The 24,698-nt window shown below is 33.2% G+C and overlaps 1 protein-coding gene across 3 annotated transcripts in view; it reads left to right on the forward strand.

Moving 5' to 3' along the window:
• Nucleotides 1-24,698, forward strand: part of LOC108549570 (beta-amyloid-like protein) — an 80,654-nt gene that overhangs the window by 30,080 nt on the left and 25,876 nt on the right. For all 3 annotated transcript variants that reach the window (XM_017903011.1, XM_017903010.1, XM_017903012.1), the window contains 3 exons: nucleotides 16,260-16,313; nucleotides 18,951-19,082; nucleotides 23,794-23,920. In XM_017903011.1, coding sequence (XP_017758500.1) covers nucleotides 16,260-16,313; nucleotides 18,951-19,082; nucleotides 23,794-23,920 — 313 coding nt within the window. The remainder of the gene's footprint in view (nucleotides 1-16,259; nucleotides 16,314-18,950; nucleotides 19,083-23,793; nucleotides 23,921-24,698) is intronic.

The raw sequence follows: 24,698 nt of genomic DNA on the forward strand, positions 1-24,698 counted from the left end.
ATTATATTTATATACTATACTATATTATATTATATACTATATACTATTCTGTATTAAGTATTATACTATACTACTAAGTTCTGTTTAAAAATTTTGAAATTTGGGAAAATTGGGACTGGGGAATTGTTTACTGATGCTTTACTGATGTTTTAACAAAGTAACCGAAATACAGGACAATACACTTCACTGTTGAATATGTAGGCTTGGAATAGCCTTGAGTTCAGCCAGGTCTGATATACAATTCTGTAAGCACACTATTATAGTTTTCCGACCACGATGGATAGGCATGAATTACACATGCCTGCTGTAATTTACATTTTAAGCTATTGGGTGATCCACGTAACTCGACTACCTCAAATTGCTTCTAAATTGTTATATAAAAGGGTGTATAAAACACACTGTTAGCTCCCATACTGTTTTGCAATTTTATTAAAATTCGAAGGTTATTTCTACCTTATATATTTCCACAAAATTTTCATTTAGCCAATAGTTGATGACTAATTTGATGTACAGTGACTTAAAAATATTAAATATTGAAAATACTAAGTTATATATTAGATTAGAGGACAAATTCGAAAATTAAAATTAGATTCAAAAAATTATACCTAAATGTTCACACAGCTGTGTGCTATTCCATATTAATTTCTTGGAAATTTAATTTATGTTCGCCAATAGTATTTAGAAAATTTCAATATAAATTCAAAAAGTTCAATATAAATCTGTCAATCAGATAACGAAATAATCTCTTTATTGTGTAAATTAATTCCATAATTAAATTTAGATATAATTCTACCTGATGATTTATTTCTTAAATTATCTCTTTTAATTTACTATAATACTATACTATACTATCTACTTTATTACTATAATTTAATATATAATTTTATATCTAGTATAAAATCAATTTGTCAATTGTCAAGTATGACTCAGCTTTAATTTCATTCAAATTTATTGAGAAATTCCACGAATATCACCTTTCCAATGCTATTACTGCAAAGTAATTAAAAAATGATTCCTGTTAATTGCTTCTCCCAGTATATATAAAATAAAACATTTAAAATTACTCAAAATAAAATTATAAAGAAGAAACAAGAAAAAAGAAAGAGAAAGATAAGGACAAGTTAAAGAATGAATCTCATAACAATAACATAACAGTAACCATAACCTCAATAAGGAAAAACCTTAGAACATATACAGATAGGTGAATGAAACACTCAGAGTATTTAAATAAAATTTTTGGGAAAGGAACAAAGAAATAATTAAAATACCTACACACGTATAAAACAAAATAATCATAATTCCAAAATTATATCAATAGAAAAAATAATTCAACCATTTATACTATATATACGATACATTGATTGGAGATACGAGCCGTGGGTGCGCTAGTGAGTTAAGCGGCAGATCTTAAATTTACTCACGTGCTTAACCCTTTGCACTCGACGATGTTTTCGTTACAGAAAAATAGTAATTCGAAGATTTCTGTCATAAAGTCGAGGATATTTTTGAAATGGCAAATAAGAAATCGCATGCAAATTAACCACTTGCGCTATAAAGACGTGCCACGCACGTCGAGATGCTTTTGTTCCAAAGCCGCCAGCGACGTGTATACCACGTCAGTGTAACGCCTTACCGCATGTTATATTGTAGAGTATGGCACAACAACCGAAAGTTAAATCGTAGCACAAGTGGTTAAGACGTAGAATTATTTTATTTCGACATTGCACGCATCGTTAGGTAATTTTGAATTTGATATATTAATTAACATCGATTTTTAGAATCTAATTTAATGGTGACTGAGAGGCGCCTCTCGAGTGCAGAGGATTAATAATGAAAAAGGAACTCATGAAAAACGTCTGCATATCTTCGCTGACAGCAAAAATCAGAGATTGTAGAATCATCCATTTCAATTCAGATATTTCCAGTGTTAAAAATTCGAGCTAACCAGGTCACAGTGTCAAGTCATAATGACTATGTTGCGAGACATCGAAGACTGTGGAATCATTCATTTCAATTCCGACATTTCCAGTGTTAAAAATTCGGGCTGACCAGGTCACAGTGTCAAGTCGTAATGACCACGTTACAAAGTATGAAAGAAGATTTTCATCCCAGGAATATCCCGGCATCGAAGCCTCCTTTGACGAGAAGGCAGCACCTAAATGCAAGCTTGTAACGACTACCTGCCGCGAAGGAACATCGTTCGATCGTGATTGCACATTGCATCTCTATAATTAACGGTACTGTTTCCAAGAGAAGCCTAACGCTGGGCCCACACTGGTTAGAACTGTTCGCGAACAGTTCGAGAAGAACCAGCCTGACCGCATCGCAGTTCAAACGGTTATAGATTTAACCATTTGCGGTCCAAATCGCATTCGACGTTCTGTCCCAACTAATTCCTGGTTAAGGACATATTTCCAATTGCTATCCAAAGTTTCATCCTAACTTTATATCCTTCTGACCACCAACTGTCTATCTAGCTCGAAATATTCCTGTCAAATTAAATTGTATTTACGTTGAGGCGGAAATATTATAGACCAATCAAAACAGCACACGGTTAACAGCAAATCTGACCTCTTCGTAATGATCATCGAGGTTAACCACATGACGCGATGTTACGTGAAAATTAGTCTCGATGTCGCTGCAGATCACTTCTTCGACACTGTCCAGGGTTGTCAGAGGTGTCCTGGTGAAATGAACTGGGACGTTCACGAAACGTCGATATTAAAGCTGATTTTCATGCGACAGAGATGTTAGAGGCAGTACAGTCCTGTTGGATACTTCATAGAAACTGTTGCTCGAATTCGATGAGATCCTGTTGCTGATCCGTTCACGCACGTCACGAATTCGCGAACAGACCCCTGGATTAAGGTGTCCGTCACGAACACACCCATAGATTAAGGTGTCTGTCGCGAACAGATCCTCAGATCAACGTATCTGTCGCTAGCAGACTCTTGGATCAAGGTGTCTGTCAGGAACAGATCCCTAGATCAGAACACCTAGTGTTCGTTATTCGCAAAAATCGAAGGGATGTTCTGAAGATCCTTTTCTGAGATCCCTTTATCAGCGTTGGCAGGTCAGAAGAATTTGCACGCAGTACTTGGAAGCTGTTCGCGATTAGCTTTGAGGCTCTGTTTCTATGGACGATGGGAGGATGGAAGATGCAGGAGAGAGGATGGTAGGTTTCTATGGGATACGGAGGATACATTTCATCCGGAGGTCTGCTAGAAGCTTCGTTAGTAAGGCTACTTAGCAGAGCCGTGTCTCAGACGTGGGATATTATAGGAATATTATAGGGATATTATAGGGAAATCAGAAGCTTCAGGAACTTCGAGTTGCGGGACTTCAATCGTCCCAGAATCCATCTGGTGGAGAGTTCGCGACTATGGGGTCGCCACAGCTCGTTAACGGTATTATGGATGCAGCGTAAGACTCTTCCCGGAGGGTTGGATCGAGCTCCATCGATTCCATTCGCGTGTGCTTGCCGTTGGAATATTTCGAAAGAATGCCCAGAGCTCACGCGATTAAAACGTCGCGTTTACAGTTGGACGTTGAGAAACGTGGCGTGCAGCTGACCAATAAGGCCTGGAGTATACGAAGTGGTTTTTAACGATTCGATCGCCGATTTGCCACGTGATCCCATGCCCGGTAGTTGAATTGTTCGCGCGAAGATAGTGCTTAGCTTCCAACAGAGAGTATGGTCGCTCGACGTGGGCAGTAGGAACGTTTTTATCGGTTCCAGGTTAATGCACATGCGTGTTCCAGCTAGGCGAGATATGCGTGTCAAGATGTGACTTGATGGATTTGTAGCGTGGGGTATGGTATATAGGTTAATGGTCGCTGTTGGGGATGAAGTACACGGGGATTTTGGGTTCGAGCTCGAAGTTTCGGTATTGATTCAGCTAACGATACTTACAAAACTTCCATACGAAACTTAAGATGACAATTTTGAAGACACGTTGTGAAGAAACCCATTAGGGTTTTTTGATACTAGATATGTATTATAACTTGTGCCTACTAACGTGTCAAAAGCGATGTCCATGACGATAAGGTTCCCTTGTAAGTCATGTTTTATGATAGTCATGTTCCATGTCTTCTGATAGAATTCTAATCAAAGATAAGGGGCAGTGTAGATGGAAGAAATATGGCTGGGTGGGGCACAGTTCGGTATTGGACCGTTAGGTGGCACTAGTGGCACCGGTTGATACAGCGACATCTGGGATAGCTTGTAATACCATAGGTATTTTAACCCTTTGGTATTCTAACCTTTGTTAATTAATATATCAAATTTACAAATACCCAACGATGCATGGAATATCGAAGTAAAATAATTCTATGTCTTAAATTGCATACAATTTCTTAATAGGGACTAAGTCTAGGCGAAAGTAACTCCCATGATACGGTTTGGTTTATAAAAATAATGAGGTTGAGGATGTAATGATACCTAGGATTGTATCTATAAAGACCAAATGATGTACAAGCTGTTGTTAAATATAAAAGAAATATAACAAGGTTCTACATTCAAGCATCAGGTACTGGTGCTAATTGATGCAACAACATCTAGGATAGCATGTACAGTATGGTACAAAATGATAGGACACTCTGTAATTTTTAGAATCTCTTGAAACAACTGCAATATGTATACATAGTTTCATCTGTTTATGTGAAAAATAGGTATGACAAAAAGCTACCTAAAGGTAGCCTGCTATCTTTGCTATATTTAGAAAAATATTCCAAAGACAATAATTCTTTTTCAACATCTTTATAAATAGCATATATTGCACCTAACCTAACCTTCCTCTGTAAAATCAAATTTCATTCATAACCATATGATCCTTTTTCCCCATGATGTGCTATAATTTAGTCCTGCATTATAGTATTCTTCGTTCCCTAATGGGAATTTAAAGTATAGCAATCTCCACGACACTACGTAATCTTACGTCAAACAATGAGGTCCTTCATAGAAATAGACGTTGAGTTATATGACGTTACCTAGGATTCCATCTAGCTAACTTCCGATAGAGAGCAAATCATGAGTAAGCTGTTGCTAATGGAGGAAATACGTCGTAGCTCTAAATTGAAGTATTAGCTAGTGCTGTGAATTGGTACAGTGACATTTAGGGTCGTGTATAATCCTATCTTGAGGTATAATAGTCTCGATACAACGTAGCCTTAGACCAAATAACGAGGTCTTAAGTTAAAGGATCAAACTATGATTGATATAATAGCGTCTAAAGTTTCATTTACTGGCTTATGTCTTTCGATGAGGACAAAGTCATGTATAAACTATCATTAATGGAAGAGATATGTCGAGATTCTAGAATGGGGCATTAGGTAGTGGCAATAACTGATACAGAGACTAAAACTAGGCTGAGGTATAGTTATCTTCGCAATACTGCGTGGTCGTATGTTGACTGTTGGAATGGCACTCGAGGATGTATTCAGCAATCTTTTAACAGGGATCAATAAACTAGTCAAAACTAGTATTATCTTAGCACATGATGATGATGACTGAGACAGAATACTTATATAGTGATTTCGTACACTAAAAGATGAAGCAGTATCAAATCAGGACAAAAATGAAAATTGAAATGTCGATAATAGAATATACTGTTCAACTACCTAGCCTAAAGTATAGTTGCTTCCACGACATGACCAAGTCTTAAATCAAAGTTAGGAGCTCTCACATCCGTTCAGTACCTATTAGAGGCACAGACTGCTAAGCTAGGAGCACAGGAATCGAAGTACAATGCAATTGCATTCATCAGTGTCATTACTTTAAAGCAAGAAGTTTACTGAAAGAAATTTGACAATATAAGAGCTTGGAACTTCAGTCAGAGCTGCGCAGTAACTGTGCACAGCTCAGAAGTTAGCACTCGAGGCAAAGGGGATCTTCTGTTTGCTCTGATTCCTTTGATGTTCTTGAAACCTATGCTTCTCACATGGCAGCAGGATAAGTTACGACACTATTTTTATCTGATGTTAATTCAGACCTTCTCAGAGAGCTTCTCCCACTCCATCTCTATCACGTTCATACAAACTCAGCTTTCATTTGTTTCTCAGCAAATGATAGTATTCGTGACTGTATGCATTGGCGAGTTTATTTCCAAATTATCTCTGTCTTCTACCTTTAATGACATCAATGAGGGAGTAAACGTCAACAGGATTGTGCTAAATAGCTAACCCGGATTCCACGTCTATTGCACTGCTTCATTGCTCTGTTCCAGTTAGTCTGGGGTCTGGATGTGTCCTGTTTTGCTCTCCTCTTGCGCCACGTAATTTTATTCCTATGACACTTCCACCCAGTAAGGAAACTTCGTGTGACCTACCTCTATGATCGTGATAGAAAAAGTGGATCTGTTGCATTCCTCCAGTGCGCAAATTCCTCGGTTCTGCGGAGTACTCCCTTATCAGAAATCCTGAAACACTACGGCAGGGATAGGTAGACTATAGTTATAACTTTAGAATATGGTAATGCAACTGAATATAGGAGAAGTATAAATATTAATACAGGTGTGGTTATAGCGAAATGCTAAACAGTGTCTTATCTTAACAAATGTTCGTCACGAATGCGAGCATTCTGTGCATATGTGCCATATGTGTCCTACGGTATCTATCAGAACCAATCGATGACACATATGTGGCTCGAGAAGAACGTCAGTCGATATCCCAAGAGCCACCAGGAATATAAAATGGCGGAGAAAGAGGTTTCTAAAGATCCAAATTGACGTTGATTAATAGTTGAAGTTGAATGAGCCTGTTACATGATTGACAGCATAAAAGTATATTCGAATTTCACGCTGTCAATTCTCCCTTTAGCTTTCGTCGTCCTTACACGTGTTGGAATCGAAATCACATAGGAATTCAAATCGTTCTTATCGTTCCGAGACACCTGACGTTCATCAGGATAGACGTGCTTGAGATATAAACTCTGATAAGGACAATACGGAACTGACAGTGTCTTAGGTGCTTGGTGTCACCTAGGTAACGAGCTTTGTTTCACGAAAATGTGTGTAATCATGTACCCAGGAAGTTCCAGCTGCAGCTTCCCTGAATTCTCAAGGAGTAGTACTAAGACATGTCTCTGTTATTCCAAATTTTACCACTAAATTAGTAACATTTAACTGGTTGCATATTGACTGACAGTTGAATTCTAGTGGATGACAGTTGACTGTGTTCTGTTACTTCAAATGATCTATCTATCTCCAAATTTGTTCTGAATATTGAACTAACCATGATCTAACTTTCTCTACACGTTACTTTTGTAGTAACAAAATTGATTAGAAATTTAAAAATACAAAGTTTTATAGACTTTCCTACATAGATCATCATCCTGATGCTCCCCTGTCTATGAAGCTAGTAGGCACGAGGTCTTTTTGCTTAGGGTGGAACATCAAACTCTTCGTGAGACTCACATCAAATTCTTCAGATGAAATTTGCGTCAAGAAGATCAATAAATTGGTGATTCGTTATTTTCTTATAATTCGTGAAGCTAATATAATATAAAGAAGTTCTACAAATTTTTGTGATGTGTCACTTTAAACGAGTACAGAAATTTGCCCAATTGATTGTTTCTCTGGCAACCTAGGTCACTTATCTCTTTTTATTTAAGAGTAGTAGGCGTTCTATTATTTGTAAACAAAGGTGCACGCGTGTAAATATGCACCTTTGACGCGAGTGCAACAGTTGAAAATCGTTTAAAAGAAAACAGAGGCACGCTTCTCCATTGTATCGACATGTATACAAAACGTCTGGTGCTTATAAAGGCCCGTACACACTGGGATAAAATTGCTGGAAGCACTGTGTCCCGAAAGTCGGTCGACTGCCGCTGCACATCGTTGACGTTGAGCGATTTCAAACTAACTTTGTTTGATTATACAACAGAGTCTTGATTGTTGCGTGAAATGGGACTGAAAATGCGTACAAACATCGAGGTTTATGCGATTAAATTAATTATCGTTTGCGGTCATGGTTCTTGTATTGTCGTCGGCATTTTAATGGATGATTACTGAAAAGGATGCGAAAGTACGATAAAAATGGGTATCAGATGATTCCTTGTATAAAAACTAATCGAAAATGTAAAGTAAGATTTTTTCCTGGTGGCTTAGTTTTTGAAAAAAATTTCGATGCACTTTGGCCAAGCTTCGGGTAACCTAACCTAACTTAATTCGGCGTAGACAGGCAAACGTACGTGTAAGTATTACTCATTTGCGGTTATGTTGTTTTTTAAAATAGGTATAGTTATTTAGAATGTACTCTGAATCCAATGGAAGCTTTAATTGAGCGTACAATTCAGAAAAAATAATTAAAAAATATACTAAATGCTGAAAGTGAATTTGTAATTTGCAATTTGCATAATTACATACATATATCAAGAATTATATATTTGGAATATGTAAGTTATCGAAGCTAAAATTTTATATTTATGGTGCCCTAGGGAATACCTAGAATTCCCTAAATGTAGTGTGCATTAATCACCTGCGCCATCTGGTAGTAGACTTCCACATTTTCCATTCTCCAATTTATTTGATAAAAATATTTATTTGATTACACGTACTATACCATATGAGATTTATGAAATTATGAACATCAATTTGTTATGTTCCTAACCTCAATGCTGCTAAAAAATTAATGGTACTCCATACAAAATATAAATGGAAACAAAAATTCACACCAACTCGTTGAAACAACAAATTCAAAATTGCAATCGATATTTCTCCCATTTATAAGTAAAAAAATTCGTGTTAATCTAACCTTCTACTTATTTTCTAATTAAAACCATAAACAAACATTCGCAATCGGCATTTGTCGAATCTATAAATAAAATACCGTTAGTCATAAGGCGCCATATTTGCGTCGGTTATAACCTCAAAACGTAATACAGTAGACTGAGCCGAGTGCAGCTATATTAATGGACGCTGCTTTTTGATGGTTTAATTTACGACCTGGTCGATATCGTGGCGCTGTACGAGCCTTAAGAAATCCCATCTTAAATCTCGCGGCTCTTTTTACCGGTCACGCGCATCCTCCGTGCCTTCTCCGGCCTCTATATCCTCGCTCAATAGCTTATTAATACGTCATTAGCCGAGGCGAGATGACTAAATCAACGATACAAGGTCCGTGCAGCCGATTACGGCCGGGATCTAATTCCCCTGTGTTGTTGGCCTGTTGGGTCGAGAGCTCTGGCCCTCTAGCGGCATTATATCGGTAAAAGCTTCGACGAATTGCTCGAGAGCCCGTTTAAACGGTTTAGGGATTAGGTAGACCGGAAGCGGAGTGATTGCACGGAGTTGGAGACGCTTATTGTTTGCTCTGTATAGGGGTATTTTTAGGAGACGAGCTAGAGCTTGATGCGAAGATTGGTACTTGGCTAGGGATTTCTTTATTCGATGGGGTTCAGGGTATTTTAAGGAGATTGCTTGGTTATTGCATTCCCAATACCTTATCGGATTCTATATCGAGATATGCAATCAGATTGTATTAGCATTCGGCTACCATGGTGTCCATGGGGTTATTACTATTACTGTCAATTTTTACAGCAACGAATCAATTTTTATTTTTTATTCATTTCGTGTACTATACGAGAATACAAATAGGGCTCAGATGAGTCTAGGGTTCTTTTTATTTACTTGTGAAAGTAACTTTGAAGGCCCGGATGAGTCTAGGGATTTTTATTTACTTGTGAAAGTAACTTTGAGGGCCCAGGCGAGTCTAGGGTTTTTTATTTACTTGTGAAAGTAACTTTGAGGGCTCGGGTGAGCCTAGGGATTTTTATTTACTCGTGAAAGTAACTTTAAGTGCTCATGCGAGTCTAGGGATTTTTATTTACTTGTGAAAGTAACTTTGAGGGCTCAGGTGAGCCTAGGGATTTTTATTTACTCGTGAAAGTAACTTTGAGGGCTCATGTGAGTCTAGGGTTTTTTACTGGTGAAAGTAACTTTGAAGAATGTACATGTAGGTTGTAATTGGGGGTATTACATTCTTATGTAGTGATAAAATTTTGCAAAAATTTGTATTGTTATAAAATATGTGGAAAAGGCAGAGAATTAAAGCTATATAAAAATTATATTAAATTAGAATTAGAAAATATAGGAAAATTGTACAACTTATGCAACAATCTATATATTATGCTTCTGTTTGAAAAAATACGTTAAAAGTGTAGACTAAAATTTGTTTCTATTGAACTTGTTTGAGAAAATTGAGTTCAAATATTCTCGTGGCGTGTCGACTTTTTGCTTATTATATTGAATAATATATAGTGAAATTAGATTAATTTTGAACAGGCAATCCAGTTTTTCAAACTCAATTATCTAAATATTTTTTTTAATGTTTCGATGATTTATTTTGTTAATTCCACAGAATTGTGACGCATCAAGGTGCACACCCTTCAAATATTCAAAATCAATTTTCTCGAAAACGAAGCTATTGAATTGTTATAGCCATTTCAATTCCTACAGGTTTTTGATTAAAATTTTCAATTGTATTGACATTTTCGACTAATATCGTGGTGAGCTAATTTTTTTGCACAAAAAATGTTATTCTTCATTTCTGATGTATTTTTTAACGTAGAATATAACACATAAGTTTTAATAATTTTCTAACACTTTCGATAATTTTTGATAACTTTTTTAACCTACTTCTATGACTACAAAAATATCACATTAATGAATTTTAAAAAGTAATTTAATTCTCGATACTCTTTCTTCGAGTCCTACATTTCTGTTTGAAGACCCAAATTTTTCATTCGTTTGCATCGTGCAAACGTTGCTTTTGGAATTCACTTAAATTTCCCATATTTCCCTCGCTATGTTCATTTGCATCGTCGAAAATTTACTTTTCATTACGCGATTTAAATTGATAAATCTCGCTATAACGAGGAAGAAAATTTACCGTTCATTTTATCTTCTCTTCGGGTAAAACTTACTCTTTGCACATCGCAGGAATTCGAGGCAGAAAAGAAGTTGGAGCAAACGTTCCGCAGATTAGCTTTAGCGGATTTTAAAAAGATCAACGGAGTTGTTTGAACATCGATACTTTATCGAAGTCTGCAGATCGAAGGTTCAAATATTTATTTCCATTTTTATTGATAACTTTAACTCTTGTTTCAACAATGACATCGGTCTTACACGAACTAAAGAGGAAGACTAAAATTGCTACATCAGCTCACTTGTTTCTAGAAAAACGGAATTTCTTGAAATTTAAAAAACAAAATTTTTAAACAAATTTTTTTCTGTTTCATCCCTTGAATTTTAACTTAAATTTACTTCATTTTTGTTCCATAAATAGTTGTACTTATTGAACAAAAATCATCCTTCTCGCTATTTCAGAATATTAAATTTCTCTCTTTTATTTTCTTCAACTGATCATTATTTTTGTTCATGGATATAAATTATAAAAAAAAACGATTTTTTATTTTTTATATCTGTGTTACTATCTACAGCGGTAATTATGCGATTAGTAATATGTACAGTTAAACATCCAATTTCTATTTTGAAACGACTTGTTAATTACTCTGTATGCAATCCTAACCTTATGCAAATGAAAGTCGCACCATGTTAAATAGACCTGAACAAGACGAGATTAATTATACAGTATTCTTACATTCCTGATACTTTATTCAGTCTTCAAACACGAGATCTGATTACCTGGCACATTTTGTAGCTCATATCGTTTGTTTTATTTAACCTCTTGCACTCGAGAGGGGAGCCACAGTCGCCATTTAATCAGATTCTAAAGATGGACGTTACTTACTCGACGATATTTTGGCTAAAGAAGAGTAGGAGTTGAAAGATTTTCTGCTATAAATTTGAAGATATTTTTATCAGCAGTTAACACTAGATTTACGGACGCTATCTGTATATCTATTTCTACATATTTGACACCTGTCAAATTGACAAGGTAAAAGAAACCACGTGTCTTTTTTTTAACGATTAGTTTAATTTAAAAACAATTACAATATTAATAGTTATATATAGTTATAGTTATCTATAGTTATATTTATAGTTAGTTATAGTAGTATAAGTCAACTAAATCTGTTACCATCCTATAATTGGAGCAAGCCATCCGTCAAATTGACGGGTTCCGTAAATCTAGTGTTAATAAGAAATCGTATACTAATTAACACGTAGAATTATTCGATTTCGATACCTCGCACGCCATTACACTATCTTAACTCTTTCGCGATGGTGGGCGTCGCCACAGTCTTTCTCGTAGAATTGTCGTTAGTATCAGCATAGTACTGTCGTTACCAAAAATAAGTAAACATATAAGAATGTATTGTACTCTCGTTAACAAAAATAAATATACATATAAGAAAGTATATTAGTCCAAGTCGCAAGATATTCACTATGACCAAACTTGTCATAGAAGCTCCCTTTTCGTTGGATCAAACTATACTTAGTGTTGCGACGGCAATAATACGTGGAAGACGCGCCCCGCCGTCCTTCTTGACGATCAAAAAATTATAAAACGAGACATCAGACGATCGTGAGAAATCAAACAAAACACATCAGATGACGTAAGACGGTTTTGGAGCTCAGATAAGACACGACAGACGTGAACTAGGACTGGAAGACGCAAGACGGTAAACGGAAGATGGAAAACAAAACGAAAAACGGCAAGGGAGAAGACGATACACCACACACACACCAATCACACACACCCACATCATAATCGTAGAATAAAGCGTAATTACAACCATAATCTGCGCTTTATTACCACTTAAGTGCTCAGTGTCTCGTAAGGGATTCGGCACACTGAGAAAAAGGGGGCATCACAAGTATACCGTACGCTGCCCCCTCCGCGTGTAGCTCATCCACATCCACGCGGTGCAACACTTAGTTAAATTATAAAGTTATTTTGTAGGAGTGGTAGTATCTTCGGTAGATACCCCACTCCCAATATTCCGTTTCCAAGAGAGAGGTTTAAGTGCAGAATATCTTCTTTGTCCTGTTTGATGATGATGGACGGTGTTCCTGTTGCGTCCTGATCACTGCAACTCGCTCGGGGAGTTTCGCGGGGTTGTATGGCCCGTTACGTTGCTGCGGCAATGTTGCTGGGATGCGGCCTACCCTGACTTGATAGAGGTAGGCCTGGTTATTGTTGAACTACAGACAGTTCTATAGTAGACAGTCTCCTGCGCTGAGTTGTTGGGGAGTCTTGATGGGGTTTTTAGGAAGAATCTTTTTGTGAATGCCTTGTCGGTGGTTTTATAAGGTTCGTCTGTCTGCTGATTGGTTGGTATAATATTGGGGGTGTGTGCTAGCTTCAACGTCTTTCGGTGGTGGTGGTTGTTTAAACAATCTAGGTCCTTATACCTGTCGTCTTAAAGGGTAATATATCGGTCCTTGTCACGATTACCCAAGTGGTGACTTAGGTGACAACGAGTGTATAGAAGTCAAGGGATGCTGACAATAAGGACATAAAACAGTCCTCCACTTGACCTGGGACATTGCAGTCCTAGGGCCGCAACAGTTCCTATGGTGCTGGCCTGGTAGTATCCCGGTAGTCGTCGTTGCTATCGATAGGGTAGCATGTAGAAGGACGACAGGAAAAGGAAGGGATGCGTTTCGTCTCGGGCCTGCTAGTGGACTCATCATTAAGGCTTGCTTCTAGCAGGCCCTGCCTTAGACCAGGGATACTTAGGTGTCACAGGAACGGCTTTTACCGAGGACTTGTAGGAAAGTCCTCGAACCTCCTTCAAGTAGGAATCCATCTATTGGCGAGGGTGAGAACTTGGTCGTTACAATTTAAATCAAAAAATTACTGAACTTATTAATTAATTAAACTTAGTTAAATTAAAAATAGGTGCGAAATGGGGCATATGAGCGTTGAAGTGTACATTCTACAGAATCCCCAGATACCTGATTTATTTTTACACAAAGTATTATGGCATGTTATGATTAATCGGAAGTAAAACAAATCATAAGAACACCAGATATTTTCTCACTAAACGTTAAAATTCGTAGTTTAGAGTGACACTTACGACAAAAGTGCAATGCTTCTTGCATACTAGATGCTTATAGATATGAGAAATAAAACTTAATTACGTCAGATGTCTTTGTTTACAAGATACTTTATATACGAAGATGATGTTACTCGTTTTTTGTCTTTTCTTCACTCTGCTAAAAGAGTAATAATTCATTGAATTGCATGAAAATTGTAAGATAGGTACTTCAAAGTACCTAGAACACCATGAAACTTTCAATTTATGAAAATGTGAGCTATTTTTAGCCAGTTTTTAAGGCCTCCTGGCCCATTGTGCGCCGTGCCATATTATCAAAACATTATGATCGTGTAGTCTTCAGCATGCAGGGCTAAGTTTTTTGAAAAAAGAAAGAAAAATCGATCATTGTAATAGCATTTGCAATTCTTTGCGAAGAGAGCCAAGCGAACGGTAGCCCTTGTCTTAATTTTTGGTTCAATTTTCATGGCCGTGACTATAGTCACCCGTTGTGCGTAGATGGCGTCTCGTGGCCGTGACTATAGTCACCCGTGGTGTGTAGATGGCGTCTCGTGTCCGTTACTATAGTCATCCATAGTAACGAAAGGGTTAAATTTGACATATTAATTAATATTGATCTTCGAAATTTTATTAAATGGCGATTGAAGGGCACCTCTCGAATGCAAAGGGAATTTAATCGAATTTAATCGAATCGAATTTAAAATTACTTAACAATGCGTGGAATGTCGAAGTAAAATAATTCTATTAATTTGTCTTAATTTTTATACGATTTCTTATTTACGATTTTAAAAGTATCGTCCATTTTATGACAGAAAATCTCTGAATTGCTAATTTTCTGTAACGAGAAAATGGCCGACTGCACAATGTCCATATATCGAATTTAAAATTACCCAACGATGCGTGGAATGTCGAAGTAAAATAATTCTATTAATTTGTCTTAATTTTTATACGATTTATTATTTACCATTTCAAAAGTATCGTCCATTTTATGGCAGAAAATCTCGGGATTGCTAATTTTCTGTAACGCGAAAATGGCCAACTGCAAAGGGTTAATATGTCTCAGGTGAAATACAGTTCTCAAATTAAGATTGACTAATTTTAAATTATGTTAATATTTTTACCTCTACTTCTTATCGTTGTCTGGCAACTTTAATTAAATTCAGGAAAATTTTGGATAATTTAATTTACACGTCTGAACCGTAGGCTTTAGTAATTAATTCAACTGCAATATGAAACTAGTTGTCACGTGTTACTCTGCTTTAATTAATTCTTCGTAATACGATGCCGCTTCTGTTTATTTATTTACATAATCCAACAGAATTATCGAGCTTGTCACGAGTTACTTTATCCTAATTATTCTCTGTAATAATATATACATCTGTATTTCTCAAATTCTGCCTCTTTGATTTATTTCATTTATAACGAAATTTTTAACAAAATGCAGTGAGCTATTTTAACACCTAATTGATATGACTATACCTATTATTAATTCTAGATAAAACAAAGATTCATAAAAATGTATTATGTATGTCTCTTTTAACAAGCACCCTACCATAATCTAACTCTTTGTTTTCCAAACTTTTATTAAAAATTTCGCGTTCAACGATTTCACCTTAATTACTCTTCGTGATTTTTCTTCCAATATACGTATAATAATTTTCCGAATGTCTCCCATTATTCCATTTTTTGAAACTTCAGCTTCTTTTCCATTCACCGGTTATTTGACCATGGGGGATGTAGTGTTAACAGGAAAACTGATAATTTATATATATTATCTGTAACAATATTCCAAGTTATTATATTTAATAATATTAAATTATTATTTATAATAATATCATTGATCAAGAATCACGTGAGAGAATTTTACTGAAATAAAAATTGTCATCACAGTATATTTCCTCTTCAATCTTGCATATCTCCAATCCTTATTTGTCCAAAACAGAGTAGCCACCTTCCCCTCTGATCTCGTATCTGAGAACCAACAATTGTCATAAACATCTGAGATATCTCATATGTATATACCAATACATACCAAAATATACGTTTCCAATATTACATCAACAACCGATTAAAAGCAGCCATAAAATTTACATACATATGTACATGCAACGTCCAACAAGTCACACGACGTTGCAAAGGCTTAACCAGTGTCGACGCCGAAAAAAGAGCTGAAAAAGGAAAGAAAAATTTGTATGAATGAGACACGTGAAAATTCCTCGGGAACAGCGAGGCTATAAATTGTTGTCGGCTGCGTACACTTTTACACGAGCTGAATTTCACCGTGTTTTCTGCATTGCAGGCGGTGTCGGAGAGGCTCGAGTTGGCACCAGCTGGAGGAAGATCAGAGCCGCAAGTGAGTACCACTTGAAAATGCACGCTTCCTTTTCCTTACGAATGCCATCAAGGCCGAGCACTCGGATTTTGCATCGCGACGAAATCCACCGCACATGAGACGTCTGAGGTCGCTTCCGTCCCGGTACACGTCCTTCCAGTTCATTCTGCTAGACGTTGAAACGGTTCCTCGCAAGATCCAAGCGTCCAATCCCGTCTGCGTAACGCAATTTACTCGGGATTAAAATGGTCCTTTGTTCGGTCACTGGCAGAAGAAGGGAAAAATTCTAACCCTATTCTGTGGCGAACCACGGCTTTGGGTCGTTTCTATGAAAGAAGAATTGACCTGCCAGCACTGAGGATTGAGTAACTGCAGATCTCTGTAAACGATTTTAATAACATTTTGTTACTAAATTTTATTCAAATCTTTATTAGTTGATTTGGAGTGTATTAGTATCACAAATTGGGTATTAACATTACCAAATACTTGGTTTTTCATTGTTAAGTATTGTTACTTTTGACAACATTGATTTTCACTGTCTGATATTTTATAAAATATTTCACAAATTTAATTTCCTAAAAATTGTGATATATAACGTATGTTTAATTATTGCTATTATATGTTGCAATACTGCTGAGTAGCTTTGAAGCTAAATCGTGGTTCACCATAGTTAGGGTACCATGGGGGCTGTTGGACAACTAGGTTTGAACGTTAGTTTGGGTAATCCGAAGTTTCGAGTAAACTGGATTCAAGGAACTTATGCTACAGAATAATCCTCTCACTAGGTGATACAAAGATAGTACCGTCATAAAAACATCATACCCAAGACGCCATGTTTGTGTGGATATGTCAATGATTTGTCAATTTTTCTATTTAACCTAACGGGTCGAACGAAATTTTATTAGTCTATTAAATTACAGTAAAGGCTGATTGTCGGATCAGATATACATATATTCAAATATAAAGTCCTCATGGTAATGTTTTTGTAACTGACTTTGAGTTCCTTAACAAGAAAACCACTGTATATGTTTGAATTGCGGTGGATCTAGCATTTAAGAGATATATATGTTATATTTGAATCTCAAAATCTATCAATATCTGATCTAACTAGTTAATCATACTAGTTTTAGTCAGTTAATTCTAGAAATAACGATGGACCATCAGTGGAAAGTGAAAGTGACTTGGAAAGTTGAGTAGTAAATTGTTTTGGCAGTTTTCACTAGACGTGACTAGTTTAAAATTAGTATAACTGAAACTATTGCTATAAAGAGTGAATAAAGACTGGGTAATCTTAAATATTATAGCAATATGTCTTGTAATGATGAATAAAAATGTTTAATGTTATTTAACATAATGGAACTGATTATTACTCAGAAACTATTTGATGTAAATTATAGTATAAATTAGTCAGATAAAATTAGACATATCCAATTTTAACTTTAATGCTAAAGTTAGGCACTTTGGTTAAAAAACATTTGTCTAAGTGATTAATCTATAACTTTTAATATTTCTGAATACTTAGAGTAACTAGTTTTGTCTAGTTATATTGGATATTGCTTTTGATGGCAATCAAAATTATTATTACTTTTTTCTAGTTACAACTAGATTTATTTATAGGGGGATTTTGACTTTTTCAATACTGATTTTAATTAATCAGTACAAGTAATAATTAAAAAATTCCAGGAAATATTGGTACCATAAAATATACTTGATTGATTTTATAAGTCATTAGTTAGAACTAATATCAACATAAAGCTTGATAAAACTGGTTTTAACTAGTTAACTCTGGTTTTTACAACACAAATATATCAAATAATACAAAAAATGGCCAAAAGGAATATATATTATGAAAAAGTTTTGTTGAGAAAGTTGATTTTTCATACTTCACACTATCTGTGAAAAACTAAGATTCAATAAATTTACCTGTAATGTTCATAACATGAAACATGGACATCAATTACATATCAAAAAGTAAATAAGGAAAAAGATAATTATTTTATATTACTTTTATATATCTACATAAGAAGTGCCCATTATTATTCGAATACTTCATTTGTTTAATACTCTTGGCATAGTAGAAACTCATATAATCAAAAACAGTGGAACTAGAAAGACAATACATTTTCTGACTGTATATTTTTTCTTCTCAATTAATAGTTATTGTCTTCTTATATGACACTTCTATCCCTTTATAATTTAATCATTCCATAACCTCAATTACTAGGAATAAGATACTGCACAACCTAAAATCACAAAAACAGAAACTATCTATCTTTTTTCTTATCTTTCATCATATCAACACCATACAATAACCAGAATTGGTTTATCAATCGCTTAAACAAAGAATCATACATCCTAAATCTGGCCTTGCTCCCATCCACGTTACAACTCGCTCGAGCAAACAGAGTAAAGCGGAACAACGTTGGAGAATTTCATGCTGGTAGTTGGTGCAACTAGTATCTCCCTCGTTTGCTCGAGTGATAAAAAAGACATTGTTCCACCCCGGGATTCGCATTCAGACTATACGTGGAAACGAGCGGCGACGAACTTTTGACGATTTATTACGTTTCGAGCTCGTCACCGTGGAATTTCATTTCTCCCGGGCTAAGTGAGCGGGTAACAAAAGACGACGACTCTTTATGCGAACGCTTTGCAAAGGTTGCCACATTGTGCGAGACCGGCGCAGTGTACTTGGCGCAGCATATGGGGGAACAAGGCCGCTGGGTCTCATCGGCCGACAGGAAGAGCTGCATGACGGACAAGATGGATATTCTCGAATACTGTAAGAAGGTAAGCCTCTGCAACATTCTCTGCTTAAACCCGTGTCATGAGATTTATCGTGATAAATGATTAGATTTGTATCCGTGATTCTGATCCTTTAGAATAAGTTTCATTCCCGTTAACTTGTCTGGTATATGGAATTCCATTGGTATTTCTATAATTTTTCTTTAAGTCATATTACCGTTTGCTTTTGTACTTTAACTGGTTCCTTGAATTTTAATTGATTGTATATAGCGTTTCATGTGATTGAAATTTTTGTTATGTAGATATGTACACTATCGACTTAAGGTTTGGAATATGTATGGTATTTTGAGGTTAGATTGTGACAGAGAGTTAAATATTAGGTTGTTATAAGTAATATGACTGAATTTTTAATGTTCGGAGTTCCAAAATAATGAAATAACGTTTTTAGATTAATATTAAATTAATGCAGATGAAATAGGTAAAATTTTTGGAAAAGTTTTCCATATCTATAGTGTTATTAACTAAAGTTTTAGTTTAAATATTAAGTTGTTGCGGAAGGAATTGCCAAAATCTAAAACTTTTAATGCCTACCATTTTATTAAACAAAGTTCTAGCTTAAATATTCAATATTGTTGTAGGAAAAGTAGTAAATTTCTTAGTAAAACTTTCAGTGTTCATAGTATTATTAAATAAAGTTTCAGATTGGATATCAAGTTATTTTAGATGAAATGATAAAATTTTTTTAATAAAACTGCTTATATTTACAGTTTTATTAAATAAAGTTTTAAATTAAATACTAGGTTAATATAAATAAAATGATAAAATTTTAGATTAAATATTATTTGCAGTGTCTATAATTCTGTTAAATAAAGTTTTATTAAATATAAATTTTTATGAAATAAAGTTTCATTAAATATAAATCCTTATTAAATAAAATTTTAATATTCATTCAGTATATTTTGAGCAGTACAAAACATGTTGCTCATATCCTTATTAATACTTGTATATTATGTTGAATTTCACCCTATCTAGAGTCCATTAGCGGCCATCTTGACAAAACTTTGATTTTATTAGTTTCGCGCATAATTTTTCTAACAATTATTACTGTTAAAAATTATTACGTAGAATAATTTCCAATAATTTTGTAATTCTTTTCATAACCAATTATATACTTTTTATTGAACTACGAGATATAGTACGGAAACTTAAATAATGAATAATCAAAGGTTATGTAGTTCCCGCGTTTTATTTAAAATGTCATGCATAGTGACTTCGTATTAACATCGATTTATCAAGTGGTTTTATAATAATGATTTCAAGTGATTATAAAGAGAATGTATGTTAATATACTGCATAAATAAAATGTATCTTTGTATCTAATGTAGGATTCGTTTACAGCGCAATAAATTTAAAAATTGTTTCTCTTTAAAAAAGAAGTAGGGAAACGTCATGTTTTCCCTAGTAGTTTTCAAATTGAAATTTATAATTCGTTTTACATGAAATGTAATTAAAATGGCGGAATACGATACGGTGAGTTTAATTTTGATATTTGTAGCGTTTGTGGGTACTGTTAGTATTAAACTCGTAAAAGAAATTGGATGTACTGATAGAATATTTATGAGATAAGCCAAGTAGAACAATAAAGTGAAAATATGTGCATTTTGCAACGTAATTATTACTTTTGGAAATCTAATAATTTGTGAAAATTCATGTGAAAAATATCAAAAATTTATTTAATTTTTTTGAAAATATTTTTTAATTTTGGAATGAAATGGAAATATTTTTTAATTTTTTGTGAAAAATAAGTATATCGAATGAAATGAATACCTCAGGAGCAAGAACACGGTAATTCTGAAATTCAATATCTTGTTAATCAAACCTCTCTGATAAAATGTATCATATATCACTTAAATATACAGTAACCTTTAATATTAGATTAAACACTTCATGTACAATTATTTACAGATTTGTGAAAATTTTAATTCATAGAAATTAATAATAAAATTGTAGTGCTACAAAAATGCAAACATACAAAAATATATAATTCAAAGTAAAAAATAAGTTTATTAAAATTTTATATCAAGTAACAATCAAGAATTATTTGGTACAAAGTAGCAACAATTAGTAATTATATAAAATAATTAGTATAAAATAAAAAAATTAGTATAAATAAAAATGATAAAATAATTGAAAGAAAGAATGGAATAAAAATTAAAAAATAATTGTTACAAAGTACTAACCAAAAAATACAAAATAATTTATATAAATAATGGAATAAAAATTAGAAAATAATTGTTACAAAGTAATAACGAGGTATGTAATTTGATTGACATAAAGCAACAATTAAAAATTATAATGTATCGATTAAAAATATGAATTAATTGATATAAATTAACGATTCAAAGCTATAAAATTTTTGGTACAAATCAGCGACTGAAAAGAATAACCTAATTTATATCTTCCTATTCTATTTAAAATATTCATGTATTTGAAATTGAAACCTCGTAAGGGTAGTCTTCTCGCCCCAACCAAGTATTTAATTATCCACGTAACGCTTCGGGTAGCCTGATTATTCGAGCAAGCTTGCAAAAATTCCATCTGCTCGAGCAATTTCATTTAAATATTTAAATAGTTTCCTTGCATTCAAGTTGTTTCAAGTTGTTTAAATAGAGACAAATAACTTCAATCATTCCTAAGTACATAATTAATTTTGTATTATTAATTCTTTTGAAAATTCGAGCTTCGCAGTTGTAAATTCAATTCAACTTTTACAGTAGTTTCGATTTTAAATCAATGAAAATCACGAATTCTTAAAATAAATTATTATTTTCCTCTTTATCGTATTCCTCAATATATTTGTTTGTAACAATATATGACTGTATTATATAATCTTATTTATTTATGTAATATATGGTGATTGCAGGCTTAAAATATAAAACATTTTTGTATCAATATATAATAAAAATATATAATAATTGTGTTTAATAAAATGACAAAATAGTATAATAATGTATTACAATATAAAATAATATAAAATTCTTTAAAAATTTGGTAAACTGTAGGCATTGTATATAATATAAGTTTATGATGTATGAAAAATTATATTATTATTTTTATTAAAAAAATTATATATATTTAAAAATATACAAATGAATCTTGTATTCATATGTATTTTGATTTCTAAGAAATATTACAATTTTATTTCTTTTAATTTTTAATTTAAAAATATGTAAAGCAAACGATTTTCATTTAGGTTGAGAGACACTGGTCTAACATTTATCCTTGATCTCTAAACTGTGAATGACTGCTACGGTCATTTCTATTGCAATAATCTTTATCTGAAAAATTTCATCACGAAGATATTCATCACGTATATAATATTATTTATAATCTTCTATGAATAAACCAAAGTAACTCGGGCTTCGTTCCAGTGGATATCTGATGATATGAATCCATCGTGTTGAATATTAAATCAGTTGAATATAAAATTAGAATTAAATTGTAAAAAATCTATTTTTAATAGAATTTCACGAATTCAGTAAATTCACGTCATGAATTTTCTCAAGTTTGATATTCCAAAGCAAATTTTATCATTTTTGTCATTATACGAATGACAGAAGTCTGCAATAACCGGTTTTTGAATTATTTTATTTTAATTATTATTGATATTTAATATTTATTATATATAACATTAATATTTTATATTTTTCGTATTTAATAATATTAATAATTTACAGTATATTAATTTATTTAATATATATTATTAAGAAAGTGGAAAAACTTTTTAATATATATTATTAAAAAAGTGGAAAAATACGGAAGTGTTAAAAATTTGTGTATAAAAATTGTATATAAATGTACGAATAGGGAATAACAAGTTGGTTAATTCATTTAAAAAGTTGAGAACCACTGAGATGTAGTTTCATATGCAACAGATTTTAAATCCAGTTTACTAGACGATATATTTACCATTTCAAAGTCTAGATATCACACTGTCGTTTAATTAGGTTACGCTTTTGTCTCCTATCTCCTGCTATGAATAATTTAACATTTCGACCTACTGATGAAAAAGAAGAAAATCTTTTGTGCTGCTAATTCTGGCATTAATTTCAAATCAGTACTATATACATGTCAAAAACAATCTAATCAAAAACTTTTCTGAAATAAAATTCTTAATCCATCTCCCATTTTGTTCATTTAATTTTTGGGTCCTATAGAGTGCTTAGTAATTCCAAACTTTTGGTCGATAGTGTACGTTCAAAGCAATATAAAATTATTTTACATAATTTTAGTATTTAATAATCATTTATTTGCAATTTTATATAATTATTATATTTTGACTATTCCGTAATTTTAAATAACCATTTTATTATAAGATATATAATTTTCAAAATGTATAAAATTATAATTATTCTATTATAAATTTTTTATTTTTCAAACTAAATAAAATTAGAATTATTTTATTATAATTTCCATAATTTTACAAGTAGATAAAATTGTTATAACTTACATAATGTTATAACTATATAAAATTATAATTATTTCATTATAACTTATATCATGTCACGAAATTTCAATTATTTTATTATAACTTTTACAATTTTATAAATCTATTGGATTATAATTATCTCTATAATAATATAACTATGTAAAATTATAATTATTTTCTTAAAATTTGTATCATATCACAGAATTTCAAATATATTTTTTATAATATTATAAATTATAATTATTTTATAACAATTACATTTTTCAGGCTTACCCGAAAAGAGACATCACCAACATCGTAGAGTCATCGCACTACGTGAGGGTTAGCGGATGGTGCAAGCCAGGAAGAACTAAATGCAAATTGTCGCGTTGGGTCAAGCCGTACAGATGTCTCGGTACGTATTAGCATCGGAATTGCTCTGTGATAAGTAATCTGGATAGACAGTGTTTCAGTTTTCATTTTACTCTCCCAGCTTGTTTGGGTTTAACAGAGTTGACAAGGCTTTGTAAATCGATGAAAAATGGAATTTTAACGCGAGACCATGGTATATGACTATGCAGATCGTGACTGCAATTGATGGCTCAACCGGATATAGAGTGACTCCTGATGCAGGAGTAAATCATTCAGGATGAAGATTTTTTCTTTTTTTTTCTTTTTTTATTTCTTTTTTTTATCGGAGGAAATGGAATTAGCAGATAGAAATTGATCGAAAATAGGTTCAGGATTTTTGGTGAGGTATTTGTGTTTGGATTTCCTGCTTGTAGAAGTAGATTAGACGAGATGAAATTTTAGATATTTTATTGGTTTACTGATTTTTTTTTTTTTAGAAGAAGAATATCAGCAAGTTTTATATTAAATTCTTTTTTATTTTATTGCCGAGGAAATAGATTTGTCAATTTTTAACAGTAACTGCTTTTAATATTTGCAAACATCCAATAATTTATTTTTAGTGAATGTGAGTTTTGAAATATCCAATGATTTGTGTATGTTCCATTTTGTTAAAATTTTTAATATTTTTTGAAATATAGAATCCGTAGATGAAAGTTATGGAAATGTAAAAAATGCAAAGATCAATGGAATGAATGTGAATTTAATCGTTTTTTCAAAATTGCTATTCTTGAAAATGGAATCATGAATAAAACAAGTTCATCCTCTGCTTTTTCTTTAAATTG

This window comes from Eufriesea mexicana, unplaced genomic scaffold (assembly GCF_001483705.2).
Source record: "Eufriesea mexicana isolate 0111107269 unplaced genomic scaffold, ASM148370v2 scaffold2087, whole genome shotgun sequence".
Taxonomy (NCBI): domain Eukaryota; kingdom Metazoa; phylum Arthropoda; class Insecta; order Hymenoptera; family Apidae; genus Eufriesea; species Eufriesea mexicana.